We start from the raw sequence: 12,429 nt of genomic DNA on the forward strand, positions 1-12,429 counted from the left end.
CCCTGAGTATTTTTCAGATCTCTGCCTTAAAACAGGAAAAGGGGACCACAGAGGTAATTTTAAAAAAAGAAGATATTTTTAACAGAAAATCCCTTTTTTCGTGATTTACCCGCCGCAGATACATGATGGAGACATTTAAAGAGTACCGTTTGAAAATTTGTTTTATTCTGAAGAGAATCACGTACAAATCATGATCCTAGGATAAGTAGGGATGTCTGAGGAAATTTTTATATTACATCTGGAGTATTGTGGGAATGTTCTCAGCTCATTGTTAAATATTTTCCTCACCCTTACTACTCAAGATAGAAGCCTGAAATTTTGTACACATATTTAGTACATCCCTTAGTATTTCCAAGTTGATTTTGAGATCTGTGCGTTAACACAGGGGAATCCAGAGGGGATCAATTTTTTTTTAAAGTAAAAAAATGCCGATTACTCTCAAAATTTCCCGGTTCAGGGACATGATAGGAAAATCTGAATGTTACCATTTCAAAAGCTATTCTATTCTAAAGAGAGTGATGTATGTAACATGATCCTAGGATAAATATGGATGATGCTGTAGCTGCTTGACTGGAAGTCTATAAATTTGCCTTTAAAAACAGCCATAATTTAAAAGGGTTAAGAAACATTGTTTGGGATTGATATAGGGATTGTATTATACGAGGAGAAAGATTTGATTTAAATCGATTTAAATTTTAAAAAATCAACAAAAAGATTTTTTTAATCATGATTTTTTCCACCCTGTTATATAAAGTGACCAGAGTACGTAAAATCGGGAATCAATTAAATAGTGTTATCCTACGCTTGTGTATCAACCCATACTCGAACTTGAGTTGTAGAATAATTCTAAGAGGGCCTATGTGCAGTGGTTCATTATTAGCTGAATACCATTATTCCTAGTTTATTATACGCAATCCATTAATTTAATATCAGATCTAATGTTCATTTCTTGGAAAGAAGAGGGTAGCTCTTTAGGTAAGGCTGTGCGATATTTTGACATATCGATTGAGCAACCAATATTTTCAAACATGGATAAATATAGAAAAATTTTGATGACTAATATTTCGATATATCGATCAAGTTCCGATATTTTTTCGATATCGATTTTCAATACTCAAATTCGAAACTCTCGCACAGCCCTAGTTTTAGGACGGTCATATTCGGTTATTATATTGATATTATTGATCAAATTACCTACAACTCTAATTAAAGGCGGCACTGCATAAAATCTTGGATTATTAGACAGTGCGATGTGGAACAGAACTTCAGACACCAAAGTTCCAATGTGAGCTCGCTATAGAAGTTAACATCTACCATTTCAGTTAAACTGACGCAGACATGAATAATCAACTAGTAAGACGTGACGCACTTGAATGTAAACAAATACGGGCTGACCTACTGTGCGTAAGTAAACAGAAGTGACACTTAGAAATGTTACATTTGAACAAGTAACAGGAAGAAGTTTGGTTCGTATGGATGATATTTTGTCCATTAATACTGAAACCGGGAGTGGTACTGATATTTTCTCCATTAATACTGAAACCAGAAGTGGTACTAGGTTTCTACTACTTCCGGTTTAAGTAAAGATATTAGTGAAGATGGAATATAGAGGCTTAATATATTACAGAAAGCTGCTTCTCGCTATCTATTACGGCTTTTATTCTATGGTGATCAACGTTAAAACTGGAAATGACTGATTTTTGCCATTTCCGGTTTGACTAGTGGATTAAGATAGAAGATGATATCTAACATTAGAACACTAAATCGATTTTATACAACTGCTTTTCGCTACCTCCTATCGTTTTTACTATGAATAGACTATTAAAATAGAAAGTTGAAATGGATTTCTACCATTTATGATTTTAGCAGAGTTAAGGATGGAGATAAAATGTATTCTTGCAACGCTTGATCGACTGCCAGAAAGCGCTTCTCTCTATCAATTACCGTTTTCACTCAATAGAGTTTACCATTAAAATCGAAAGTGGTTCGTATCCTGCCACTTCCGGTTTTAGTACAGAGAAGATGAAGACGGAATATATTCTTGGAAGGTTAGGATTACTTCACAAAGAAAAAAAAAAAAATGACCAAATTTGGTAGTGACCCATAAAGTAGTTCTTGACATTTCAGGTCTCCCGGATGGGCGGATGGACAGAAATTATATACAGTTTTGCTAAATGAACTCCTTAGAAACAGATAAGATGGAAAAATATTTTTTATACATCAATTTATTAAGAAAGGCAAGCTATATATGCCACTATGATTGCCACAATATTTTCATACTCAGACGATCAAGTAACCATAGTTATATAACTGAAAATCGAATCCGAAAAACTCATTACAGACCGAAATCGTTACTATTACTCAGCTCTATCTCACTAATGTAAATCAGTGAGATACCAAAGTAATAGCATGCATATGTAGAGTGAATACACTCCTGGAATTAAACACATAAAATGAAGAAATAAATTTTATCCACTTCGCGTGAAATATAATCCTTTTTTTATTACACAATAAATCTAGTTGTTGTGACCTGTGACCCGTAGAATATCTTGAATATAAATCTCAGAACCTAATTTGCAGTCATTTGAGTCGACGACACAGCGACCGTCACACGTACCACTGACCTCATAATCATGCAACGGTCAACTTTATGCGAATGAGTTTATCACACAGTCAGTGAATGGAAAACGTATCTCATATTAGTTGTAGTAGATTTCAAGGTTAAGTATCCATGTAAATTCATATCTTCATCATCTTGTATAACTAACACTACAATTTTGCTATATACATATATATTCCTCCTTATACAATACCGAGGTTAAAAAAGATGTGCTAATATCTTTTACACAGACTGAGGGATACAAAGAAAAATAGCGTGGAATAATGACCTACATTGTTGTTGGAAATAAACTGAAAAAGAACTTATCGGACTATATTACGCGCTTCCAATCATTATCAATGCTAGACAAAATGGAAACCAAGACATTCACGATTTATAAAAAGGTCTCAACAACTTACAATCTAGATTGGGATCTGAACATCTACACGAATTTATACTCAGCATATGGTGTTCGGTGCAATTATGCAAACCTCTAGCCATAACGCTACCAAGAAATGAACGAGGATAGATTACACATTCATAATATTACTTTACAGAATTTGAACAAAATATCTTTGGAAGTGTAGAAACAAATAATGAGCAGGAATAATTCAAAACCCCTAAGTTGAGAATTTAGCTTCAGTCTGTTGAAGAACGCAACAGCTAAACCTCTGCCATAATCACTTAATTTAACAGTATGTTATAAAGATCGTAAAAGAAAATCCATTGTAAACTCGAAACCATATTCTTTTCTCTTTCCCCATCAAAACATTTTCTTGTCTTCTAAGAATGTCTGAAATGAAGAATTATAAAAAAAAAAAAAAAAAAAAGCCATAACCTCCACAAAACTTATTACACTTACTTTTGTGTTAATTATTCTTGTCTTCTTCCCTTCCATTTGGATGATAAGCTTGGCATCCATGTCCAGTTCTCTGAAAACAAGAAACGATAATAATAATTTAATCAAAGCAACCAGCCATTTTATACTAACTTACGAAAAACTATGTATATAAATACTGTCTTTGAAATGTGAGTACGAAAAAATACGAGAAAAAGGAACCAAAATGAAATAAAGTACAGAAAAAAAGTATGGGGAAGGGGGGGGGGGGAGAAAAGGTTACTGTTTACGAAGAAACTGTACTTGACAACAAGTGCCCACAGAATTAAAACGAATGTGAAGGGCAATGGATTGATGATCAGGAGAATTGGTTAGCTTACGAAAAGAACTGGGAATCATAAATATTAAAGAAGGTCATCTGAAACTAACATTGTCTTATGATTCCTTTGTTCATTTGTTTGATTGTACAGTCGGATTTTTTTCTCGCAGGTGGCCGAACTACTCAGATCTTAAGATCCCAGAACTAGTAACCGAACTCGGTATCAGCAATAGACATGTTCTTTTCAACGAATATAAGTATGATAATATTCATAATATTCAGTACCATAATATTCATAAACATTAGCTATTTTTAAATTTATTAACTGTAATATCATATATTTTGACATTCTGAAACACAGAAAATGTCACAAACTATTTCTTTGTATTTTAATTTATTTGTATGTGGAAAAACTGAATGATAAACTTACTTGGTGAATGAAAAACTTATTAGAAGTAGTAACCCTATATCGAAATTCCAATGATTCCAACAGGATTTGAATTCGGAACCACCCAACTTGAAATCAAAAACAGTTTATTGCAAACCATTTGCCAAAATTAGAATAATCCATGCGTGAAAGAGTAGTTTTCAGTACTCTCTATTTTTCTGCGTAGTAAATATAATCCTACGATTTTGGTATTAGAAACATAATTTTCGATATCGGGATTTCCATCTTTAGCGATAATCCATTAGAAACATAATTTTCGATATCGGGATCTCCATCTTTAACGATAATCCTAGTAGCAAAGTATGAATATGTAAATAACTATAAGTTTCTTTTTAATTATTTATTTATTCTAGTGATGCTTAAAAATTAGCTTGCATATAATATAATGATCTGATTAACTTCGGAATCTCAATCTTTGACGACTCTGTAAAGTGCCAAGATGGCGAATAGACACGATTATTATTTTTGCTACTAGCAATACCGGAGAAAAGATAAAAATAAATATATACAGTATTAGCTATTTTTATAATTTATTTACTGTGAGATTATATTTATCTATGCTGATTAAAGAAACGAGTGGAGTATATATATATATATATATATATATATATATATATATATATATATATATTTCAATATCCAACGTTCCGACAATGGTTTAAAAAAAATGCTGGATCAATATCTCAAATATTTTCTCTGGAATTTCCGAATGGTCACAGGCAGTCAGTCTATCATCATAACTCGTTGGCTCCACGAAACTAACAGCATAAACGGTGGAGCAAGCTATGAGAGGAATCCTCCAGAAATATAGAAGAACTTTTGCTGTTGTTTATTCTGACCTAAATTTGAAAATTAGCGTAGTAAATCTCCCGTACAAAGACTAAGAATATATATTCCCGTGCACGAATTTTGGAAATTCCACACCCAAGAGGTTCAACTTTACATTATCATACGTTTCTTTAGAACTATTCTGTACGAAGTTATGAAGTTTAGCAAATGAAGGCAAGTTTAACACGTAAAATGTGATACGGTGCATATGTGAAGAGGATTTCCGGGGAATTCCAATGAATTTGAACATGTCTTAATAGACTGAAATACTGATGTCATTTCTTTTTCGTTATTATTGTGATCACCATGTTTCTATACAAATGCGTGAAGCGAAAGATGTATTGTGAAGCACAGTAAAAACAAGAACAAGGAACGAAGCAAAGTTGGTAGGAAGATGAACAGACTAATAGTATGGGGGTATTTACTTAGAAAATTTACGAATAAAATCTAATAATTCACAAAGTGTAAATAACATCTAAGGAACTTATTTCTACAGAACCCACACCTCTAAGTGAAGTAATAACACAAAAACTGCATAATTCAGCGAGCACCATTACTGTTTAATCCACCGTACGGAGAATTATACACAATATAAATTACCTAGTGTACACATTAACGAGCTGTTGGCACGAAGAAATAAGCACAAATGTCACGATATTTGAAAAGTAAAAATAATCATCTACATTTAGAATAATGCTCATTTTATGAATGTACTTATATTTCTTAGTCCGTTTATAATAAACTAACTCTACGGCCTATGGAACCCGGAGGTTCAATGCCGCGTTCACAAAAGCTCTCCACTGACTTCTATCCTTAGCTAACTGCATCCAGTTTCTGCTTTGTATTCCAATCTCTGCGAGATCCATCTTAAGATTGTCCTCCCATCTGCGCCTAGGTCTTCCTAATGTTCGTTTACCGATTGGTCTTCCAGTCAAGACTTTGAAAGCGTTTCTACTTTCTTCCATTCTAGCTACATGACCCGCTCACCTAAGCCTCCTAGACTTGACGACCCTAACAATATTGGGTAAACCGTATAAATTATGTAGTTCCTCGTTATGAAGTTTCCGCCATTCCCCATTCCCGTTCCTCTTGGGTCCGAATATTCGTCTCAGGATCTTGTTCTCAATGGATGCTTAAAACCTCCTTCCCCCCAAAGAAAGCTTGTAGCCATATGTGCAGAGAATTTTCCATCTTGATCAACTTCTGTTCGATGGACATATACTGGATCTTCCCTTACATTCTCTACTAACAGAAATGTATTTACTGAGAGTAAAACACAAAAATATTCAATTGTAAGTAGTTGAGCATATTACTTAAAAGTAATGTACGACAATAAAAAGGTGAATATTCTATAAAACTTAATGTAACTTCGAAAGTTATAAATATACAAAATGTACATTATCAGAGGGAAACATTTCACAGAGTACACGAACTTCAGTTCAATTAAAATACTTGATCTATGCGTAATATTCAACATATTATTTAACTATTGCTCTTTTTTTATTTATATTCATTCATTGAAAATATTCAAATATGTATTGTACTCTACCGTTTGTAAACCTGAAATTAATATTTCCCTGTTTCGCTTTGTACAGTATTTAAGAATTAGAAAGTAAATACAATTTATTTGTTGTTTAGAAAATAAATATTTCATTCGTGGTGATCACTGGCAATGAGGGAATGAGACGTCATATTATTTCAGTTTCGCAAACCTGAAGCCGGAAGACTGATATATTTGAAATAATTTCCTTTAATTTACCTGCTTCCTGATAAACAACATGCACTGCTACTAGCTAATATTCAGATTATGAAATTACTATGTAAGCACGAAAACCCAGGATTTCGAATGACAAAAAGTGAGTGGATATGGCCCTACTTCTGTGTCACTACGTGTAGGTCTATTTTTGAATAAGCAGAAACATCTAGCAATATATATATATATAAGCAGAAACATCTAGCAATAAATCATATTCACGAAGAAATCAAATGTCGACTAAAAGCAGAGAATTCGTGTTATTATTCAGTTCAAAGTCTCTTGTCGCGAATTTTGTCGAGGAATTTGAAGCTTAAAATATATAAAACGATAATAATGCCTGTTGTTCTGTATGGTTGAGAAACGTAGTCGCTTACTCTGAGGGAAGGACATAGACTGAAAGTATTTGAGAACAAGATCCTGAGACGAATATTCGGACCCAAGAGGAACGGGAATGGGGAATGGCGGAAACTTCATAACGAGGAACTACATAATTTATACGGTTTACTCAACATTGTTAGGGTCGTCAAGTCTAGGAGGCTTAGGTGGGCAGGTCATGTAGCTAGAATGGAAGAAAGTAGAAATGCTTTCAAAGTCTTGACTGGAAGACCAATCGGTAAACGACCATTAGGAAGACCTAGGCGCAGATGGGAGGATAATATTAAGATGGATCTCGCAGAGATAGGAATACAAAGTAGAAATTGGATCCAATTGGCTACGGATAGAAGTCAGTGGAAAGCTTTTGTGAACGCGGCATTGAACCTCCGGGTTCCATAGGCCATAGAGTTAGTTAGTTAAAGTGCTGCCAAAATGTCTTGAGCCGTGGCAAAAATATGAACTAAAGCTCACACCTGCTACACACCCACGCGTTGAGCCAATAAGGATTCAGCTGTTGCTAAGCAAGAGAGCCTTAGCGAAAGAGAGTGGAATTCCTTCAGCCGATAGCAGCGCTTGGAATGGAAGGCTAAGTATCAAATCAATGTGGTATATGTATAGTTATATACAGCGGACTCTTTTTAATTCAAACTTGGATAATTCGTACAAAAGTTTATTCCCCTTGAAAATTGTATTAAAGGCAATGGTAAAAAAATTGTGAGTATATCGAACATTTGAACCTCCTGTTTGGATAATTCGAAGTATTTACAGTGGAAAAATTTGCAGAGTTCGACAGATTGCAAACAGAATAATGCATTTTATCTGTTATCCAGAGGCGACCGTGGGAAAGAAAAAGCTTTGTTTGTTGATACCACCTCCGCTGAACTCCCTCCTGCTGTAGAGAATCCGACTGAAGGTGGTTGGTATGCATCTCTTCTCCTCCTTAATAACTTAGAAGTGTTCATCCCTTCTGTAGAAGTTCCAACAACCTTGAACCCTGTCTTCCACTAGCAAATGACAAATGACTTGTACGAAATATTTGTGCAATTCTTTCTAATTGAACTAAAGGTAATGATAAAAAAGTAAGCCGATTCGTTTGTGATCTATTGGCGTACATTATGCGAATTTTGGATAATTCGAATTTTTTTTCGTGTTCCCTCGGACTTCGAATTAAAGAGACTGCACTGTATATATATATATACAGATGGTGATCAGAAAAATGGAAACACCTGAACGAAACTGCAACTTACCAGATTAATATGGTGTCGGGCCACCTTTCGCCTTCAGAACAGCCTTGATGCGACGTGGGATGGAGGCATAGAGGTCGTGAATGGTAGCAAGTGGAATTTTACACCATTCCTCGTGCAGGGAATCGGCCAGTTCTGTGAGAGAGGATGGAGGTGGAAATCGTCGCCGGAGTCGTGTTTCCAAGACGAACCACAGATGTTCAATTATGTTGAGATCTGGGGATCGGATGGGCCAGGGGAGGTGTTGAACTTCATCCCGATGTTCCTCAAACCACGCTGCAACAACGCTAGCTGTGTGAATGGGTGCATTATAATCCTGGAAGATGGCGTCATTGTCCGGGAACAACATCCGGACCATAGGATGCAAGTGGTCTCCTAAAATTGCGACATAATCGTTGGCAGTGATTCGTCCGCTAAGTGTGACCACAGGACCCAATGAAAACCATGATATGGCGGTCCACAGCATCAATGAGCCACCGCCATGTTTCACAGTTGGTCGGAGACACTGCAGATCATAAGTTTCTTTGGGCTTTCTCCACACATAAACACGGCCCGTGGTTGGGAATAGGGTAAAAGATGACTCATCCGACCATATCACACGCGTCCAGTCCTCAACGGTCCAAGATGCATGGTCGCGGCACCATTTGCGGCGTGCGAAAGCATTATGGTCCCTGATGAGCGGTTTGGCCCGTGCAACACGATCCCATAAGTTCATGTCATGTAATTTGCGGCTGACTGTGATTGTCGAAACAGGGTGGGGGAGGTGCTTATTGAGTTCCTCCGTCACTTGCTCCGCAGTGGCACGACGGTTCTGCGTGGCAATGCGCTGTAATACCCGGCGTGACCTGTCACTCATGATTTTCTTCCGCCCACTGTTCCGCTTCCCCGATGTGGCTTTCCCGAGTGTTGGGTAGGCCGTCATCACCTTCGACACTGTCCCACGCGACAGACCTAACACAGTAGCCACTGCCGTTACACTCTCTCCATATAACCGCACACCAACAATTTGCCCTCTTTGAAAGTCTGAGAGGTCTCCCATTTTACACTACCTCCGTCTGCTGCAGCCACTGGACACTGCTGTTCCACTGCGCCTGACGTAGTATGGAGACCGACGTAACACACCACCCCCAGCGGTCCGGCGCTGCGGGCGCCACGACACCACTGCCAACCCATACATCTGACGTGTTGCCAACTACAGGTGTTTCCATTTTTCTGATCACCATCTGTATATATATATATATATATATATATATATATATATATATATATATATATATATATATATATATACAGGGTGGACAATTTATCGGGAGCATCCGTGATAACAAAGAAACCAGAAGAGGGAGAAAAGCGAAACTTTGCACTAAATAACTATAAGGAGGGGGACATCGTTTTACGTATTAACCACTACCACCCAGTATACAGTGTTGCCATCCCAATATAGTTATATTTTTCACATGGCACTACGTCGGATTATTACATGTTCCAAATCAACATGTTAAACGAAAACTTAAAATATCACATTTATTATTTAGTGTTGCAAACTAAGAATGTTATAATAGCACAAACATCCAAAGTTTGGAAGCCTCTATCACACATACAGCACAACGGAGATGGACAAGACAATGGATATTGGAAGTACCTCAGCGTTGGATACCATGGTCATGGTATGGCTTGTTTTGAATGAACAACAACCAAGTTACGAGAGTTTGAAAATTTGAATATTTTCGAAAGGCTTTATTTCGAAAACATGCTTAGGTAAGTATCAAATCCAATTACTTTGTGTGGTTTGCAATTGGCAAACAAATCATTTTGCCTTTTACAGCACTTCGATATCTTAAACCGTTCCGGAGATATGATAAACATTGATAACGTTCGCAAAACTGCTGAAAATGGCGTATTTCTGAACAATATTTAAATTGATTCTTGTTTTCCTTCTCTTTTATAGGTAATAACTTTTAGTAGGTGTGATTACAAGTTTTGGCAATTACAAGATTTAAGCTGATAAAGCTTTTCGAAAAAAATCAAATTTTCAAGCCCTTGTAACTTCGTCGCTATTCATTCAAAACAAGTCATACCATGACCATAGTATCCAGCTCTAAGGTACTTCCGATGTCGGCCTACATTGTCTTGTCCATCTTCGTTGTGCTCTATGTGTGATAGAGGCTTCCAAACTTTGGATGTTTGTTATATTATAACATCCTTAGTTTGCAATACTGAATAATAAACGTGGTATTGTAAGAGAACACCTATTTCACTTCTCTACAAGTAATTATGATAATTACGATTAATCGTAATTAAATTATGATACTCATATGCTCGTATCATAAAACAGTAAATAACTAACTCTAACTAACTCTATGGACTATGGAACCCGGAGGTTCAGTGCCGCGTTCACAAAAGCTCTCCACTGACTTCTATCCTTAGCTAATTGCATCTAGTTTCTACTTTGTATTCCTATCTCTGCGAGATCCATCTTAATATTATCCTCCCATCTGCGCCTAGGTCTTCCTAATGGTCGTTTTCCTATGGGTCTACCAGTCAAGACTTTGAAAGCGTTTCTACTTTCTTCCATTCTAGCTACATGACCGGCCCACCTAAGCCTCCTAGACTTGACGACCCTAACAATGTTGGGTAAACCGTATAAACTATGTAGTTCCTCGTTATGAAGCTTCCGCCATTCCCCATTCTCGTTCCTCTTGGGTCCGAATATTCTTATCAGGATCCTGTTCTCAAATACTTTCAGTCTATGCTCTTCCCTCAGAGTAAGCGACCATGTTTCGCAACCATACAGAACAACAGGCATGATTATCGTTTTATATATTTTAAGCTTCAAATTCCTCGACAGAACTCGCGACGACAAGAGATTTTGAACCGAAAGTAACACGAATTCCCTGCTTTTAGTCGACATTTAATTTCTTCGTGAATATGATTTTCGTCTGTTAATATTGATCCTAAATATTTGAAAGTATCCATTTTATCAAAAGTATTATTTAATATTTTAACGCCTCCACAATTTGCCGTATTACGGTCCCGACGCACTTCCATGTATTTGTATGCACTTCCATAAAACAGTAAATAGCGGCATAAATAAATAATAAGCAGACGATCAAAAAGTTGAACTTTATGCCAGAATTCTAACCTATTTTCTGGCCTAGCTGTCATACATTTTGTATTTTCGTGAACAATATTCATTACATTTTTTTTTCCCAAAAATCATACCTGCTGTTTAAATCGGTTACAAATAAAATGAACTCCCACATCCAAAACTTACGAAAAAGAAATGAAAACATGACTGTTTTCCTTGAGATATAAGGTTTCTTTCCAATGGCTCGAGTTGAAATCGGTCACGGCTAAGGAATTTAACTCGTGGGATTTTCCACTTACAGTTATATTTCTTGGATAATGAATTTTGGGGTCACTCCCTTGAGATTTAACAATTATCTTTGACGTTTCGGTTTGAAATTGATCTACAGTATATTCAATTTGGGTGGAGATTTGTTTACATTATTTTCAAGGATAACAGTTTTCTTTTTTGCATTATAAAATGAAAAACGAAGATAGCTTAACCGGGGTATCTACTAAAATTCCAAAACTAAATTTCGTGGCTTTTTCTTTCCCAAACCATAAAATTTAGTCACATTCTCAAGAGCGAATTTGGGTGCGAATCGGGCCGAATTTTCATGCATGCAATAGAAGTGTACTTTGCTTGCGATTTGGTAGCATCTAAAACCGATCACAGTCATTTTTTGTGGTGTTTTGACGTCTCATAGAACAAATTTTCCAGTTTATATTTACGTTTGTACAGATAAAACAAAAAATCGTGATCAAAAAGCTAAATTTCGTGGCTTTTTCTTGATTTTCATGATCGTTTTCTGATTTCGTGACTTTTTCATGACTTACGTGACCGATAGACACCCTATTAACTTCCAAAAAAAAAAAAAAAAAAATCAATCAACAAAAATAACTACGGGGAATAAATGAACAGAGCCACTACGGCGCAACGAATACAAAATTAAAAG

The 12,429-nt window shown here is 36.1% G+C and overlaps 1 protein-coding gene across 3 annotated transcripts in view; it reads right to left on the reverse strand.

The window, feature by feature from the left end:
• Positions 1-12,429, reverse strand: part of Klp98A (kinesin-like protein 98A) — a 289,085-nt gene that overhangs the window by 259,508 nt on the left and 17,148 nt on the right. For all 3 annotated transcript variants that reach the window (XM_081730769.1, XM_081730768.1, XM_081730767.1), the window contains exon 2: positions 3,462-3,531. In XM_081730769.1, coding sequence (XP_081586895.1) covers positions 3,462-3,531 — 70 coding nt within the window. The remainder of the gene's footprint in view (positions 1-3,461; positions 3,532-12,429) is intronic.

Source organism: Thermobia domestica, chromosome 11 (genome assembly GCF_964235325.1).
Source record: "Thermobia domestica chromosome 11, izTheDome1.hap1.1, whole genome shotgun sequence".
Lineage (NCBI taxonomy): Eukaryota > Metazoa > Arthropoda > Insecta > Zygentoma > Lepismatidae > Thermobia > Thermobia domestica.